Genomic DNA, 19,643 nt, shown 5'->3' with positions numbered 1-19,643 from the left:
GGCGGCCTCCCACTCTGGGATCACCCAAAGGGGGCCCGGACCGTCAGGCCGCAGGTTTGTCATCGGACTTAGGGGCCGGATGTCTGTTACTCCAGGCCTGCTTCCGGGGCTTGGCCGATTTTTTGGGGCCAGCCTGACGGGGAAAGGACTGTGCTTTAGGCCTACCCTGGGCCCTGTAAGGCCGAAATGACGACGTACCTGAACTGGAAGGAACTGCAGCAGACGGGAGACATGCCGATTTGGCTGCCGCCAGCGTGGCTACAATTTTGTCCAGATCTGGACCAAATAGGACTTCTCCGTTAAAAGGCAAAGCTTCCAAACCCATTTTGGAATCAGCGTCCGCCTTCCAAGATCGCAACCATAAGGTGCGACGAGCCGCCACAGCTGCCGAAGAAACCCGGGAAGTCAGGGTACTGATATCTAAAGCCGCTTCGTTAATGTAAGTGGCCGAATCCCGGAGATTGCCTATCAACTCGGTCTGTTCAGTTGAACAGTCGGAATCGAAAGACACCTCCAAACTATCAGCCCAGCGCTCCATAGCTCTGGCTACCCAACAAATGGCCATAGCCGGCCTGGCTGCCCCCCCGCGAGGGAATAAACGGACTTCAGGCAGATTTCCACCTTGCGGTCCATGGCATCCTTTAAGGAGGACATGGAGGGCATGGGCAACATGGCACTTCGGACCAGGCATGTCACATGAGAATCCACCTGTGGTGGGGATTCCCACTTAGCAAAATAATTGTCCGCAAACGCATAAGCAACTGCTAAACGTTTTTGAGGCTGATACCGTTTGCCAGGATGTTTCCACGCTTCCTCTAAGTGGTCCACCAATTGACCCGAAAGAGGAAACACTGTGGCGTCACCCTTAACATCTTTGAAAAAGGCATATTTGGATTTTGATACCGGAGGTTCATCATCCTCAATAACTAAAACTGTGCGGACTGCACGAATAAGGCCAGGTATATAAACCTTATACTTAGCGTCCGACTCTTTAGTACGGAGAGGTTCTTGGTCCGACAGATCCAGAATCTCCCCATCATCGGTCGTCCCCTCGTCATCCTCATAAGGAGTGGACAGAGACGCCACCGGCCGCTTGTGAGGCCGCAACACGTACTCCCCTTGTAACACGTCTGACAAATGCTGCACAGAACTTGTCAGAGAATTAACCCACGCGGGCTCCTGAGAGACCTGAGGAGGGGAAATAGGGAGACTGTGGGGTACCATCAGTTGTCTCGGGAACCCCTGCATGGGTGACGACACCACTGACTGCTGGGATAATCCCATTTGAGGGAACGCAGATTGCGGAGGTAACTGGCCCACTAGGGTTGTAAGCGTTTTAGCGAAACAAGCCCAGGGCGGTTCCTGTACCAGAGCCGTGACAGTAATTGGCCGCGTCAATAAAAAACACGGACGACATAGCCCCTCCGCGCTACCCTCCCCCTCCGCTATAGGTACCTTACATGTAGTACACAGAAGCTGGAGAGGAAAATCACTTTCAGACATGATGGCAAGTATGTGACCCCTCTCACTGATACGCGTTAGTATAGTGAGAGAACCGCCCTGCAATCACCGCACCGCAAGGGCTTTAGCAGAAGAAGAGCAGGGACAGTGAAAAGGCTGACAGTAGAAAGTGAAAGTACAGGCAGCAGACGCTAGCAGCAGTCACATACAATGCAAAGAAATCAATCCCTGCACTATCAGCGCTGATCCTCAACTATGCAGACACAGGGCCTGGTAGGACTCAGCGCTGCATACACAACCTGTTCCAACGGAGGAGAGGTATGCCTCGGGACCCAGACCACGATGCCACCGATCAGCAGCTTCCAGCAGCGTTCACCATGCTTCCATAAAGATGGCCACCGGGGAGCAGAGAGGAGGCTGGCCTGGGGGAGGAACGCTGCCACATGACCAATCGGCAGGTGCAGCGAGGGCTGTATGCAGCGGGGAGGCACCGGCTGTGTACAGAGAAGGCGTGCTCCCCTGGCATGCAATTAACCCCTGGGATGCCGCAGCGCTACCGCTCAGCTGCGGTCCGCTGTCCCAGGGGGGTAGTGGAAGCGCAGGTCCGAAACCTGGCTCCACGCTGCAGCCAGTCACCAGGGAGCCCCCTGCCTGGGGACTAAGGACCATGTTCCAGCGGGGGCGCACCGTGGGACCCCGCTACTTACCTGCTGTCCCCTTTAAATCCGGCCATGGTCCCAAACATCTGGGGTCACCGCTAGCTGTGACCCCAGATGCCTACCAGCATCCCCGGATCAGTAGCGGCGTTCTGGTACCGGCAGGGGTGTAGGGAAGACAGCATGGACGTCAAGAATGACTGTCCATGCTGTACCTCCAGATGTGCAGCCACAGCTGCCTCGTAGAAAAACTTCAGGGGCTATCCTTAGCCCCCCTCTAAACAGGTGCATCCGACTCCGAGCCGGGCACCAACGAAACTGAGATGCCTTGGCTCGGGGGCGGGGTATAGGAGGGGGACACTTAGTGCATCCTGGGAGGCTGAAAACTTAACTCTATGGTGCCCGATGTCTGACGTCATCACCTATACCCCCAAGGTATCCTGTGGAACCCTATGGACCCTGAAGTAGAAAAACCTTTTCCTTTTTCTCCTAAAACTACTACTCCGCCCAGCCTGATTTAGGACTTCAATATATCATGGGAGTGAGGGGACTTGGGGCTGTATTTATTAGATGTTGGAAATTCTTATGTGTGATGCTTGTTATTACATTGCTCTTAGAGTACCTGTACATTTGCTTCTCAGATAATGTACAACATGGAAGTAGACGAACAGGACAAAAGCTGAAGACAACTAGCCAAGTCCTTTTGTAGAGATAAAATGTCCATTGAACACAAAGGAACAACCCTAAAATGTGGTCTGTCTACCCTTAGATACCTCAGTTCAGTACATACTTACCTGCATTTTTATCCTCCCCTGGGAGATTCTAGAAGAGAGGGAAAAGTGGGAGAAGCAGGTTTGTGGCGCTATAAATTGCGTCATAATTGCTACACACTGTTCAGTGTAATGGTGTAATTTGTGGGGATGTAGTTATGAGACCGGTGGCCGCGATGCCGCTGGTCTAAATCCTGACGGGGGAAATCCGACAAGGGACTTAAGATTAGGGATGAGCGGGTTCGGATTTACTCGGATTTACTCAGTTCTCAGCATGGCATTTTATTGGCTATCGGCTATCACGTGTTTTGGATAGCCAATAAAATAAATCCGAACTAATCCGAACTTGCGGTAAAGTGGCGATAAGAACCGAGTAAATCCGAACCCACTCACCCCTACTTAAGATAGGCATCGAAATACCAACGCCTATCTTAATGCCGACGACGGAATGCAGAAGGAAACCTTTGCTGTTAGCCGCAGAGGGGGTGTTTGGTTTTGGGGGATGTTAGGCACCACTGGGGGGGGGAGGGGTTAGGGTTAGGCACTATGGGAGGAGGGTTAGGGTTAGGCATGAAGGGGGGAGACTTAGGTTTAGGGTGTGGGGTGGGGAGGGTTAGGCTAGAAGAAGGGAGGGTTGGGGGGAGGGTAGCCATCGGGATGTCGCTTTCGGTATATTGACAGTAGGCATCCCGACTGCCGGCATTACATACCGATTCCTAATTTCTGGTGAATTGCGTCACCAGGCACCCAAACTACCCACTCTATTGGAGTAGTTGGGGTCTGGGATGATAGCCTACTCTCCCGGGACGTTCCAGGCCAGTAGGTAAGTATGATTCAATAATAACACTCTGCTGTACGATGTGAGAACACTGGTTACTTTACAATAAACCCCACTCCCTCTAGCCTAAGCCTTCCCTCTGTCTGTGACACCACACAGTTGGGTGCCCTTATTGCAGAGGCAGTCTGTGCATTGACAGTTAGAGGCCTGAACACATTGGACGATTTTCCTGAATGATGTGAACGATAATGATATCGTTCAATGATATATCGTTCAAATCGTCCAGTGTGTATGAACTGAACGACGAACGATGCACACTCCCTTGGGTCGTTAACGATATATCCCCAGTCGTCTGTACGTGCAGCCCAATCTGGGGATATCATTAGCGATGCTATGCTGCCAAATGCAGCATGGCCCCGCTGCCCCCCCAACGCCATCTGTCGTGGCCGGCATCGGCAAGTGTGGATGCACATACTGATGCCGGCACCCCCGCCGGCGACATCACCCCGTACACACATCGTCCAGTGTGTAAGGGGCTTAAGTCTGATCCTAGGAGTATCCAATCAGACATCAACAAAGAAAGCCATTTATACATTTCCTCAAAAGCAGTATATTTCTTAGAGGATCAGTATTACTCAATAAACACCTTTACTTGTCTAATCTTTCTGCCACATTTGGGAACAATTATTATTTAATGTAGTCATAAACAGTTGAGGAATGCAGCCAGGGGGCCTTAGACTGAGGAGCTCATTCAGACCCGCTCGCTAAGACGCATACTCTCGCTGCTGCTGAAGGTGTATATGCATTGTGCGCATGCGAATGTGTATGCATCGCAGTGCGCATACCTTAGCGAAAGTTCACAATGCATTCGCTCGCTGCACATAGACAGCCCAGCAGAATGAGTGACAGGGGAAGCCATTTGTAGGTGATAACAGGAGCTGCCCATTATAAACGGGGGAGTGGAGGTACAAACGCAGGCGTGCCTTAGCATCTCAATGGCGTTTTATAGGTGTGCATAATTATAAAACAGCATCATAGTACACGTCACCTGGCTTGTTTTTACACTGAAGTGCTCGCAGTGCTTGCGGCAGGGTATGGTCAACCTCAAGCGCTGTGATAGCATCCGATGTACCGATGGTTGCATACACTTCCTGGACATGACGTGCACAAGTGGGCATCTTAAGACAGACTGGTGGGTGTCTGCATACACTATGTGATCGCTCTCTAAGAAATACTGGGCGTGCTAATGCATTGCTGTGCGGTAGCACTGCCTACGCAATTTGCATACACATCATGTGAGCGGCTCTGAATCAGGCCCAGAATTCAGTCCCATCTATCTGAGCTAATGTACAGCAAATAGGAAGCATATTGCTGTGCGATTACACTTACAATTTATTGAAAGGGATATGATTAACATCACTAATTAGTATTTAGGATAATTGCCATTTGCCAATTTAGTACATGCTCCTTGGCATAATTTACGCGCATCACTATATTACACCCTTATAGTAATCTTGTCCCCTGGCATTCGTTAAAGCAAGGCTGGCAGATGCTCAAAATGGAAGACAGGAGTGATGTACTGTAGTTTATTATACTCTGCCTGGGAAAATGATCAAACTTGTTATGATTTCTTTCATTTACAATGGAACACAGTACTCAGCAGTGTCAACAGTAGGAAAAACAGGGCATGCATAACACAGGGATGAATAAGGTAGACCAAGCAAATGTAGACATGAAGACAAAGGGTAGTGACACTGAGATGGGAAGATGGCAAAGGTGAGACAGGCAAAAAAAAATTGCTGCATTAAATCCCCCAGCACAAATTGCAGAAAATCTGTGACTGTGACAAATGGCTCTTCTCTTCATTACAATTGCCACTTAAGGTGCGTACACACTAGGCGATCAGGAAAGACAGTACGATTACGACATCGTAATCGTACTGTCGTTCCTGATCCCCTGTAGTGTCTGCACTGAATGATCAGTCGTTCAGTCGTCATCATTCCTGAACATGCCAATCTGTTGTTATCGGCAGATTGTGCTGCATGTTCAGGCGATGGACAATGTCGGAAACGACCGCTGGTCGTTTCTGACATAAAAGTGCACGATTTGTGCACAATTACTGAGCGATTGCACGATTACGATGTTGTAATCGTGCAGTCGCTCAGTAATATCGCCCAGTGTGTACGCACCTTTAGAGCCCGAATCTGTCACACGCACTGCCGAAGCCAGATGCAGTGGATCAATGTTTTTCTGCTGCACATTATTTATTTTATTACCAGTTATTTATATAGCGCACACATATTCCGCAGAGCTTTGAAGAGAATATTTTGTCCATTCACATCAGTCCCTGCCCCAGTGGAGCTTACACTCTATGGGTCTCATTCAGACCCGGTCGTTAGATGCAAGCTCTGATTGAGGGCGGCCGCTTGCATCTTGAAGCGCAGCCTCCTGGTCGCTAGCTAAGCTGTGGGTTACCACCCACAGCTTAGCGACCGACCAGGGTGATGGTCGCGATGGTCCTGCTTGCGACGAGACCCTAAGGTTGAGTCTCAGAACTCGCAAGCCCCAGGGAGCTTCCTGCTCTGATCGAGCAGGAAGCTCCCCACTGACATCATTGCTGATGTCACTGGGGCCGCCCCCAAGCGGCAAGCGTTCCGTCGGGAACGCCTACGTTTGGCCGGCCACCCCCCTGGCCTGCCTTCCAAACGGGGCGAGCTGTCAATCAACATCGACAGCTCGCCCCCTTTGGTGCGAGACCCGGAGCGAAGGAGCACCCGTCGCTTGCCGGATCTCGCGCATGTGCACGTTGGAGCCGGCTCCGACGTGCGCATGCCCAGTGGGCAAACATTGACCCGGTTGCGAGCACTCAGCGCTTGTGACCGGGTCTGAATGAGGCCCTATATTCCCTATCACATGCGCACACACATACACACTAGGGTTAATTTGTGTTGGGAGACAATTAACCTACCAGTATAAGTATATTTTTGGAGTGTGGGAGGAAACCGGAGTACCCGGAGGAAACCCACGCAAACACAGGGAGAATATACAAACTCTGCACAGGTAAGTGCTGTGAGGCAGTAATGCTAACCATTACACCGTCTGTGCTGCCCATGCGTTTAAAGGCAGGTATCCACTACCTGATTAAAATGAGCAACTGAACGATATCGTTATCGTTCACAAATCGGCCATGAAAATGTCGAAAACAACCAGCGATGCGTGCTCCCGCTGGTCGTTTTTGACATCTATTATCACCTGAACATGCTGGTTAATCTGCCGATAACGACAGACTGGCCATGTTCGGGTATGAGGGAGGGTGCCTGCACTGAACAACTGAACGATCGTTCAATGTAAGCACAGCACAGACTGTGAAACGACTGCACGATTACAATGTCGCAATCGTGCAGTCTTTTCACAGTCTGCTAGTGGATGTGCCCCATAAGTTGCACCACACATGCTTCCCGATTGTTAGATCACAGAGTCACAGTACTGATTCACACACACTGTGGACCTGATTCAGACCCGCTCTCTAAGTTGTGCTCGCTCGCTGTGAGCGATATTCGCCCGTCTGCGCATGCATATAATTCACAGTGCGCGTGCGCAAGCCATTCTATGCGAATGATTTTGGTTGCTCGTAAGCCACTATCAGGTTGCTGCTTGGAGTGACAGATAGTGCCGTTTGTGGGTGGTAACAGGGGAAGGTGCTTATGAACGGGGGAGTGGTGTTGCAAACGCAGACGTGTCAGGCTGCCAAAATGCCTTTTAAAGGGCGTGCATAATTAGCAAAGTAGTGTCATTGTACACGTTACCTGCATGTATTTCAGGCCGCACTCATCGCAGTGCTTGTGGCGGGGAAAGGCAACCTCAAGGGCTGCGAGCAGCTCCGATGGCTCACGATGGTCCCGATTAATCCTACATTACCGGAGATGACATGTGTTGCGAGTGGCAATGCGGCGTCTTTAGACACTTGCGAGCGCACTTTGCCGTAGCTCGCTAAAACATAGTGAGCGTCCTTACGCGACGCAGTGCGAGCGCTTAATTTAAATGCCCGGCCCCTTCTTGCCAGTCTGAATGAGCTCCTGTGCCTGAAATCAAATGTGTCCATGGCCATTACTCCCATGTTTTGTTTATGGTACATCAATTGTTGCTATTTTTCTGCTATTATACTTTTTGAATATGTGATTATAATTGCGGTATTTTTTTTTTTATATAACGGTGGTATTTCTCCAACAATTGGTTCATAATACTAATATATTATTAGTAATTGATTAGCTATTACTAGTGCTGTTCTCCAAGTGGCCGAGTGGTAAGCTATACACACTTACCAAACGGCCACTCGATATGTCTGGCCTGACATCACAACTAGACAGGCATTTATATTTGTCCGTCCAGTTGAGATGTCAGTACTTCCTCGTAGCCAGTGTACAGGCTAGTGTCGGGTCGTCTGTACACATGCAGATGCCGGATGTGCAGCAACGCTGACCTGATATGTCTTTAAACTGCGTCGTTCACGGATTTATCGGGTGTACACACCCGACAATGCACCCAGCATAAGTGAATAAATAATTGACAATACACTCACTATATTAGGTTGTGAACATCTTCCAATGCCAAAGGTTATTAAAATGTCATTTATTTTGCTATCACTATATTTAATTTCTTCTTTCCTAGTGGTCCATCTGCACCACATTGTGTCACATCATAAAACATTACTAATAGAGAAGAGTTTAGGGACTTCCATCATACCAGACAGCAATTCATTGCCCTTATATTTAATTGTTATTCTTATGAAATTTTGTTCTTTGTATTTTCAATCTATGCTAAACTTTTCCCTTATTAACTGGCACTAGTCATATCCAAGACATTTTCAGAAGTAATATCATTGGGAAACTAAGCATGCCCTATCTGCAATGTAATTTGTAGTGCTGAGAACTATTGCTGGAAAAATGGGCAGATAACGCAGAATTATTACTGCCCCCTGTGGGCTGATTTCTGTATAACACTGTTGCATTTCCAGCAAGAGCTATTTTGCTAGAGTTCACTACTGCAACCAAAAGTAATACACAACAAAAGACTATGGATGTGTATATGGAATTTCAATATTGCCTACAAAACAAATAGTTATTAAATAGTTAGCGGAGGGATTATCATTGAGGTAGGAGTTCTTAAAGGAGGTCATTGATGCCGGTCCATTGGTCCTATTGCCATGCACAGTGAAGCCCCATTTGGCCCATTTCCGGTACTGAAAGCCCTCTCTTTGGCCAGGTATGCCCTATTGTTGCCAAGCCTTCTGGATAATCACACACAATGAAATTTGAACAGGTATAGCCATAAACATTAACTGGTGGTAATCCGGTCACATGGTCACCAGTTACCATATCGACATTCATAATATCGGCGCCAAAATGCCAACAATGTAGACATTCTCAGATTTCGACATCTGAAATGCTGCCATGTGAAATGCAGACATTCTCAGAATGCTGGTGGATAGGGTTAGACTGGGGGGTGGGGGGGTTGGCTAGAGATAGGCAATAGGCTGGGGATTAGGGATTAGGGGTAAAGTACTCAAAGGAGCGCCGCTCCACCAGACGTCTCCGCTGGAAGTGCCGGTCACATGGCTGCTGGGACCCGGCAGAGGATGCTGGAGATGCCGCTACCACATGTAAGTGATGTTAGAACGACATTCTATCATGTCGACATGCCATCCGTGTAGACATGACAAATTTTGACATTGTCACTGTCGATAAGCTAAGCATGTCGACAGTTTCATCATGTTGACATTTTCATGACGTTCTCATGTTATCCTGATGCATGTCGACATAAGAATTGTCAATCTAACATACTACACTCAACTGGTGGCTGTGGGCCCCACCGTGATTCTTACCAATGGCATTTTCCATCCTGTGCAATGTATAAAAACTATTTATTTTTACTCACAAGCTTGTTATGATGACTTATTATTATTTTATTATCTTTTCTTTACAGGGACCACAAACTGTCTGCAGAGCCATACAGACATAAAAAAGAATTACATCAGTAAAAACAGCTTCTCAAGCTTCTCTGTACTACAACATTATGCCCAACTACATACGACTGAGAATAAGAAAATGTGTTTAGACTATATTTACTGTTTTAGAATACGAAGCACAGCCCCTTCTTCTCTTTATTAGTTTGGGTCAGGCATTTTCATTTAGCATATTGGAGAACCATTCAAATACAGGTGATGTACGCAATGTGCGGTGCCATTCGTGTCCATCCACATCGCAACCCATAGAGTTACACAGGAAGACTTGTGATGTTGAAGGCACTGTAACTGAGTAATATATGTATGCAGTCGATAATTGTAGCAATGCTCAGTGGTACATTGTCTGTAATTGCAATTGGGCAGCACAGGTGGTGTAATGGTTAGCATTACTGCCTCACAGCACTGAGGTTGTGGGTTTGATTCCCGCTACAGCCCTAACTGTGTGGAGTCTGTATATTCTCCCTGTGCTTGCGTAGGGGTGCTCCGGTTACAGTTTTTTTCCCACACTCCAAAAATATACTTAATTGGCTCCCAACAAAACTGAACCCTAGTGTCTATGTGTGTGTGAGCATGTGATAGGGGGGTAGGGACTGATGTGAAAGGCCAAATATTCTCTGTAAAAGTGCTGCGGAATACTGTAGGTGTGCGCTATATAAATCACTTAATAAAATAAAAATAGTAACTGAATTGACTCCTGGTAGTTTAATTGGATTCTGACAAAAATGATCCCTAGTGTATATGTATCTGTGTACATGTTGTAGGGAATATAGTTTTGTAAGCTCCACTGGGGCAAGGAATGGCCAAATATTCTCTATAATGCGCTGTGGAATATGTGTGTGCACTACACAAATATCTGTTAAATAAATATTTTTGCCTATAGATAACTTTACACACACAGAGAGTCAGAGCTACACACACACCGAGTCAGAGCTACATAAACACACACACACACCGAGTCAGAGCTACACACACACCGAGTCACAGCTACATAAACACACACACACACCGAGTCAGAGCTACACACACACACACACACCGAGTCAGAGCTACACACACACCGAGTCAGAGCTACATAAACACACACACACACCGAGTCAGAGCTACACACACACACACACACACACACACACACACCGAGTCAGAGCTACACACACACAGAGTCAGAGCTACATAAACACACACACACACCGAGTCAGAGCTACACACACACACACACACACACACACACACACACACACACACACACACACACACACTGAGTCAGAGCTACTGATATTTGCCCATATGCAGACTTGCACACATCCTTCCTTCCTCTTGTGGACGAAGCCGTCATCAATATTAGTGGGGACTTGCAACTGGTTGCCACTTATCCATCTATATTCACATGGACCTCAGATTACATACATCTCTGCAGAGCATGCCTATGACACACCCTCAGTGCATGTAGTCTATGTGTAAATGCCCTGTTGTGCCCATTCAGCTGCAGGTGAATGCGACTGAGATGGGTACGACTCACCTGTAGATGTGGGCGCTTGGCATCGGAGCTTTGTGCAGTTGCTAAAAATCATAAGATCCAGCAACTCTGACTTGCATGCAACTGTGAATCGGGCCTAACAAAAATCAATGGTGAGACCCCATGGAATAAAAAGGGAACAATGATTACCTCATGCTCAGACATGTCATTGGCACATTGGATGCCTGTGTCACATGGGTTTCGCTCTATGAAGTTTAATGCCTGTGAAGGGTCAGGCAGTATGTCTACATGTAGTTCTGCTGGGCGGTCGGAAAAGTTGCATTGTCGTCCAAACTCACTGCGTTTTCGCGTGTACACGTACACAATCTCCATGGTTCCTGTAATGAAAGAGCGCTAACATTAGCTTGTATACAGCTAAAATAATGGGATATTAATTTTTGAAACACGTCTCTCACAATCATTATATGTACAAAGTGAAGCAATAGACAATTTATGCAACAAGGGAGGACATTGATAAATAGGAGCTTATAAAGTTAATAGTTTTTGAAGCATTGTATTGTCAGTAGAGATTAAAAAAACAATAAGCAACTAAACATTTAATAATAATAATAATAATAATAATAATAATAATATAATTCTTAGGGCCCCATTTAACAATGATACATAACCCCTTTCACACACTTATAAGGGGGAGATTTAATAAATCTTGGAGAGAGATAAAATTGGAGATAAATAGCACCAACCAATCAGCTGTCACTTTACAGGCTGTGTTTGAAAAATTACAGGAGCTGATTGGTTGGTGCTATTTACCTCCAATTTTTTATCTCTCCAAACTTTAGTAAATCTCCCCCTCAACGCGTTATGTCATTCTTTTCAATATTTAACAAACAGCGGTAAATTAAGATTACTGCTGTGTGTCACTATATTACTAGGGCGTAGCTAGCATGGGTGTGGTTGCTATGGGGCCCACCTCCCCCTGCATCCATATTTGGTGGCGTACTGGATGTTGCCTGACTGCAGGCGCCACTTATCCCTCCTGCAAACTGCTTCTTAGGCCCATATTCAATTTGAGGCGAAAAGTCCAGACTTTTCACCTGCTGGACTTTTCGCCTCCTTCGCCTGTTTTCCAGGCGGAAAAGTATCGGCCCATGCCCGCTATTCCCCGTATTCAATTCCAAAGTAGGCGAAATCGGGAACAGGCGAAACTTGGATCGGTGAAAAAATACGGGAACTTTCGGGTAATAATTGTAGGACCCCCCTAAAGATGTTCAGACCTTGGAGATCACCGTTTAGCCTGCAGAAGAAAGTCGGCTTTTTAAATAGATGCGGCAGGTGGTTATTTGAAGAAATGATGCAGAAGAGCACTTAGGTTTTTTTTTTTTTTTCGTTTTTAAAAGTGGTCCCATCAAATTTGGGGTACATGAAAATGTAAGTAAGCATATTTTTAAGTCCCTAAAGGTAATTTTAAAAATTCTTAAAAAATACAGCTGCCGCTACTCTGCGCAATGAAAAAAATACCTGCCACATACTTGGGGACCCTACCAGAATTAATTTAGTTAGTTTGGCATTTTGTTTCCCTGTTTTTTTTTACACATTTCGTTTTAAGGGGGCATTCCCAAGGGTGCAGGCTATTTTTTTTAAGCCTGCACCACTAAACCCCAAATTTTAACTTTTTTTTACCTGCTGTAGGTAATTGAAAAATTATCCCTGTTTTTTTTAAATGACCCTTCACCCCATTTACGAAATAAAACGGGAATTTTCGGGAAATATGCCTGGGACCCCCTAAAGATGTCCAGACATGGGGGATCACTATGGGTACCCCCATTTTTGCCTGCTGAAGGAAGTCGGGGTTTGGAATAGCCGCGCAAGGTGCAATTTTGCGGCTATGAAGAAGTGGTAAAGAATAGCACTTAGATTTCTTTTGGTTGGGAAAATAACTATTCCTATCAAATTTGGGGTACATGAAAATGGGGGTAAGCATTTTAAGTCCCTAAAGTTATTTTTAAAAATCTGAAAAATTGCACCTACCGCTTGTCCCCGCAATGAAGAAAACACCTGCCGCATACATGGGGACCCGACCAGAATTAATTTAGATAGTTTGGCACTTTGTTCCCCTATTTTTTTACCCCCAAAATTAAACATAATTTTTTTGGGGTGTCCTGATTATTTTTAAACTTTTTTTACGCAGTTTACTTTTAGGGGACTGTCTTAAGGCTGCACGGGGGTTCCCGCAATGTTGTACCCCAAAACCGCAATTCTGCACTTTTTTCCGCCTGCTATTCATAGACAAAACTTTTTCGCCTATTACATTGCATTGACTTTCTGCTTAGGCGAAAAGTCTTCCAAATTGAATACGGAGGAAACTCAAAACAGGTGAAAATGTCGTCATCGGCGAAAAAGTATCGCGGATCCGGACTTTTCGCCTCAAATTGAATACGGGCCTTAGTTACATACACACTTCAGCATGTGACTAGGAAGCAGTTTGCTGCAGGGATCATCAGCTTTGCAGGTTCCCTGTCAGACTTATCAGCACTGTCCTTCCTCTCTTACAACTCTCCTTGCCAGCATTAGTGAGGAAAGACACTGATAACAGCACAGCTATGGAGGGAACGTAGATATTTATCTATGGGGCCCCATAGGTTTAGAAATGACCCTGGTCCCCCAGCAACAGTCTTTCCGACTTCAATAAAGCCTTCCAGGCATTGCTGTGTCCCCGCCAGGTGAAAGTGTCAAGTTCAGACTTGCCGTCGCGCATGTGCATGACACAACAGCCCGTTATTGGCAGCGACAGACTGCCAGCAATAGAGCAGAGGATGTCGCAGCGGAGGAGGACGTCGCTGGACTTTGCCAGAGGGGTAAGAATTGTTGAATACCAGCGGCATATTCATAGTTATCACTGCGATACTAAATAAAATATGCTGCTGGTATTAAGATTTGTTGTTAAATAGGCTCTCAGAAACCTTAACAACTGACCAATTAGAACTGGCCTCATTCAGAGGTGGATGCAGATGTATGAAGCTCTGGAAAGTGATAAAGTGCAGAGTGATAAACGGCCAATCAGCTCACAACTGTCATGTTACAGGCTGTGATTGAAAAATGACAGGTGGGAGCGGATTGGTTGGTCGTTTATCACTCTGCACTTTATCACTTACCACAGCTTCATACATCTGCCCCATTGTGTCTTAATATGCAAAGCAGCAGATTAGCGCCGCAGCCGGTGGGTGTCTCAGTACGAATCCTGCCGGCTGCAGCTTTAGCATTAAGGCACAGTCGCATTAGCGTCCAACTCTGGAGCAGGCCATTTATGTGATTTTAATAGCTATAAATGACAGCATTATAGAAATAAATAAATAAAATTTTTTACAATATTAAGGTTCTGCCCCGTCAGAAAATAAGGAAACATAATAAACTTTTTTAACACTTTTTACCAGTAATTATATTTTTCTGGGCCTGTCTGCAAAATTAGCAATGAAATTCCCTGTTAATTCCAATATTACTTCAAGGAGTTAGCTTATAACTAGTGTAGGGTGCATATCTAGTTGTATGTGATGTGTCAGGGCTGTACCTGGGGTAGTGTGGCTGGTGCCATCGCACAGGGCACCACAGGTCAGGGGGCACTGTTTGGGCCTGTCAAAATTTCAGTTTATTATCATTCTTGCCTGTAGCTTCCTCTTATTTCATCCCCAGCATCTCCTGGCCTCTCCTATCTCTTCCCTGGTCCTTCCCCATGAGGCCATGGCCCTTTTTTGGGTGCATTATGTCCCTTTGAAAAATGAGGAGGGCGCCAATGCTCTTTCTGGCACAGGTCACCAAAAAGTCTAGTTACGGCTCTGATGTGTGTTACAAGGTTATGCTAAACTTAAAACAAAGTGCATGTACATTAATAGCTCTTACAAAGCCAGCGCTACCCACAAAAGTTCAGTATAGTCCAATAAGTAATTCCCTTCAGTGCCGGATTAAACCCTCTGGAGGCCCCTAGGCAGTCAAAATTTCAGGGCCCCTCTCGCAAATGATCTCCAAATACAATTTTTATTTTACCAACAATTTTAATAAACCGTACGTAGGTTGCATCGATAATTTTTAAAAACTGACAGCTGACAGAAGATGAGCTTTTGGGGCGGAATGTACTAAAGGTAAAAATGCGGTAAAACCTCTGAAAAACCCTAGAAAATACAGTTTTCGGGGGTTTTACCGCATTCCCCTAAGCACCTGGAATGCAATGTATTCCGGTGCTTCGTCTCGATGGGTAACGCCACCTGAAGATGGCGTTACCCAATAGAAGTCTACGGGCTTCTTATCGGGACTCTCCAGGCTGGGAGCCCCCATGGCCGGTGACCTTCTGAGCATGCGCAGAAGGACGCCAAAGAGTCTTCTGGGTGTTAAACCCGGAAGTCCCTCTGCCCGGCAGCATCGCAAAGGACAGCTCTTATCGGGAGAGCTGTCCTTTGCGAAATTCTTGGTACATACCGCGGTATGTACCCGAAGTCAGGGGGGATGTGCCGCAACGCTAATGCAATGCTTAGTATATTCCGCCCTTTAAGAGACAAACTATAATGTGAATCTGATAGTTATGGTTTATGTACTCCAAGTTGTTAATGGGTACGTTACATGACTACGAAATTTTCTCTATAGAATCTTTGGTTTTTTTTTTATCTCTCGGAAATAATTGAAGAAAGCTTGATCTGTCATTTTCTTTCAAGATCAAATCAATATTATTTTGATCGGTTGTTGTGTGGCCCCTAAAAGGCAGGGGCCCATAGGCCGGTGCCTACTCTGCATATTTGGTAATCCGGCACAGATTTTTCTAACACAGCCTGTAAAATGACAGTTAGGAGCTGAGTGGCTGGTAGTTTATCACTTTTCAGATCCTAGTACATCTCCCCCCCATGTACTGTACATTGGTTGCACCTTTCCCTTCTATACAAATGAAAACCTTAGATCCAGCTGCATCATCCCAAAGAACCAATTGCCTTTGTTGAACAGATCAATAAGTTGCAGAGTTACGCAAAAGGAATACATCATAAGAATGACCCCTCGCAGGCCACATGCATGGAAGATTCTATAATTAAAACATAAAATATATACAGTTACAATCAATGTCGGAGTGGGGGGGGAATGCAGTGGTAGGGGCCCATGCTTAAGGGGTGTGGCCAGCCACCAGAGAGTTTTGGCTAACCATTCAGGAGTATGTGGTCTGGGCTCCCCTAGTACAGGCTAAATACATAGCATTGTATAAAGAATCAGTTATTCTAAACTCTTACTAAATGACATAATTGTAGGGTAGTGAATGAATGTAGAGCTAGAATGCCATTCCAATCACTGTCAGAAACTGTGCTCATTATGCCAAAGCCCACAGCTAGCAAGAGGAGGAGACAGGGTTTTGTTGTGACTGCCCACTATGATTGGCAGGAGGGTGAATCTTGGTGTAGTTTCTATAGAAGCGAACCAAGCACCCATGTTCATTCTTGATTGTGCTCCACCAGGTAACTGACCCTCTAGTAGAGTAACAATGTATAATCTGAATGCACAGTCTAAAGGGGGGTATCCACTAGACGATAAAGTTGAACGATTGAACGATAATGACAAAATCGTTTGATAATCGTTCAAACATCGTTTGAACATCGTTTGCAAATCGTGCAGTAATTGTTTCTAACGATGTACGATGCGCGCTCCCGCTGGTCGTTTGATCGTCTCCTCCATCGACTGAACATGCAGGTCAATTTCACTTGATTGCTTACACATCGTTTACACATCGTTTATACATCGTTTACACATCGTTCATGCTGAACGATCAAACGATGAACCACTGTCTGCCCACTATAGCTGAAAGCTCTCAATTACAGATTAAAACAACATAGTTTATTGTTAGATCTTTTCCAAATCGTTTGCAGATCTTTTGCAAATCGTTTGCAAATCTTTTGCAAATCCTTTGCAAATCTTTTGCAAATCCTTTGCAAATTGTTCAGAGTGGAAGATCATATTTCAAGGGAAACTTCAAGGGAAAATCGTTAAGAGGTTGGACAGGGATAAAATCGTCTAGTGGATGCCCCCCATAAGGTTTCTGAGGGCCTGACCCCTAGAGGAGAGGGTGGGCCCTCAGGCAGTGGATCTCATCGGGGATTTCCCCTGTACCCCAGTGGGCCAGTCCCATGTGCTTAATGTAGTACACCATGAGGCAGATGTACAAAGCTCTGGAAAATGATAAATTGGAGAGTGACAAACTACCAACCAGTAAGCTCCTGTCATTTTTCAAGCACAGCCTGTAACATGACAGTTAGGAGCTGATCTCCCCCACCATGTACTGTACATTGGTTGCACCTTTGCCCCTGGGGAATCTAACCCATTTGCTGTAGATATAGAAAAGCTGGATAAACTACTCGGGCCTGCATCAGATCAAGTAGGAATATTTTATGTTTAATTAAAATATAATTTTAATTTGCTTATACACTCATATTTTTGTAGATGTTCCTTTCTGAATCAGTATGATGGAGCTTGTATCACTACTCTGTGCTTTGGGGATTCTGGGCCTGATTCAGAGCCGGACGCAAGTTACAATTTGGTGCCCCTTCCCCGTCACAGCCACTGCCACTGTAATGTACCAATTAACATGCAGACAGGCTATTTATAGACAAAGGCAGCAGCTGATGGTCTGACATGGAGCTCTCCGCTAGTGTATGGTGGCTTCTCAGGTGTCTTGTCAGATGTATTGGGCGGCCGTGACGGTACACTCCGGGTACATAGTACAGCCCTAAGTGGGGTGAATATGTTGTGGATAATGGAGGAGGTGCCCCTTCAGAGCTGGAGCCCGGCGGTAGGTGCCTCCATTGTCTCCCATAGTTCTGCCCCTGGGTGTGAACAACACTTTCTGGAATTGTGGTCATTTATTCTCTGCAAGGCTTGATGGGACTGTAGAGGGGTTGCTTTTAGGAGGTCGTCGTCGGACAGGTAAGTATTACTGAATCACTACATAACGCTACTATATATCGCATCCATATGATGCAGTAGCCGCTTCATGTTATACATGAATAGACCCCATGGAATTATAACAGAAAGCTGCCCTAATCAAAAGCACATTAGGAGGGAAGCTAGAAAGATAATTCAATGTATTTCGTGAAGGCTGCAAGAGGGTATGTACGCAACAATAATGTCTATTGCCTCGCCAGTGATTTTCCTATAGAAATCTTTTGCTTCTGATAACAATTTACACCATGCTACTGGAAATTTGATGCAAAATTGAAATGAATGGTATCTAACAATCACCTGGTAACTTACCTCAAAACAGCCAGAAAATAAGCTAATTATTTAAATGTCAAATTGCACCTGCTTAAAAACCACTGATTAGGAAAAGCGCCAGCATACTAATGCCATCCCTAGGTACCAATACTGAGATATAAGGTTATATAATATTCAGATATTAGTAACATGTGTAGGGTAAAATACAATATACTTGTACATGCACTGATATGATTGTAGTGGTATTATGTTATATTACACACATACTTATTTATATAGTGTCATTCTCAACTTATATGGGTAACTTAATGGTGCGTACACACTGGGCGATTAAAGTGGACGACTGAACGATAACGATATCGTTATCGTTCAGTCGTCCACTTTATCGTCCATTTTTAACACAAAAAAGATGAACGATGACGACGACGCGCGTTCCCGCGGGTCGTTCGTCATCCTCGTTCATCGGGCTGACATGCAGGCCAACCTGACGACCTCGTCAGGTTGCTGCATGTCAGGGAATGGGTGAGAGAGCCCGGCGCTGAACGATATCGCTAATGATATCGTTCAGCGGCTGTGCTCAATGTCATGAACGACATTGAGCACAGCCTGCCGGGGACACACTAGACGATATCGCTCAGGGAGCATATCGTCTAGTGTGTATGCACCTTAAGTTGTACAATAGCTTTAGACTTAGAGCAAAGGAAAAAAGCCTGCTGCTAGTAAGCTGGTGTAGAACTACAAGTCCCAGCAAGCAGCTGTAGTTACACAACAGCTGGGAACCCTTAAGTTGCTATTAGCTTCTCTTAACTGACCTCCGCTCCAACCCTTCAGCTCATCCTACACCGCCCGGCAGCCACTAATAAGATGCATATATAATGTGAGTGAATATAATGAAATATATATTACCTGTATTGTGGCCCCTAGTCTGCCAAGATAACACACTCCAGGTGACAGACTGTTTATTGTATCTTAGCAACGAAAAGACTCCGGAACTACCTCGGCGGCGTTTCTTAAAGGGCGCATGCGCACTAAGCATTGTAACGCCGCCTTGCGCCATTTTTTTATGTGACATAACTGAACCATACTGTTGATAACGTCCCAAAAGCATAATATCTCATTCAGGTAAATCTTTGAGTAAACAAAACTTTTAAAGGTGCCTCTTCCGCCAGTTTGCTACCACGAAATTTTAGTTGTCTGCGACCCGCAATCTCGTCATCAACACATGTAGTACTGCAGCAGGCCACAAGGT

The 19,643-nt window shown here is 45.7% G+C and overlaps 1 protein-coding gene across 2 annotated transcripts in view; it reads right to left on the bottom strand.

Annotated features, from left to right (window-relative positions):
* Positions 1-19,378, bottom strand: part of DNAI2 (dynein axonemal intermediate chain 2) — a 54,884-nt gene extending 35,506 nt beyond the window's left edge. For both annotated transcript variants that reach the window (XM_088473137.1, XM_088473130.1), the window contains exons 1-2: positions 19,301-19,378; positions 11,351-11,538 (exon numbers count right to left, since the gene is read on the bottom strand). In XM_088473137.1, the coding sequence (XP_088329263.1) occupies positions 11,351-11,533 (183 nt within the window). In that variant the 5' untranslated portion in view covers positions 11,534-11,538; positions 19,301-19,378. The remainder of the gene's footprint in view (positions 1-11,350; positions 11,539-19,300) is intronic.
* Positions 19,379-19,643: the final 265 nt, after the last annotated feature.

Source organism: Taudactylus pleione, unplaced genomic scaffold (genome assembly GCF_031769625.1).
Source record: "Taudactylus pleione unplaced genomic scaffold, aTauple2 ptg000016l, whole genome shotgun sequence".
Taxonomy (NCBI): domain Eukaryota; kingdom Metazoa; phylum Chordata; class Amphibia; order Anura; family Myobatrachidae; genus Taudactylus; species Taudactylus pleione.
Note: the sequence above shows the minus strand (reverse complement) of the source record. Positions and strands in the feature narration are given on the sequence as shown.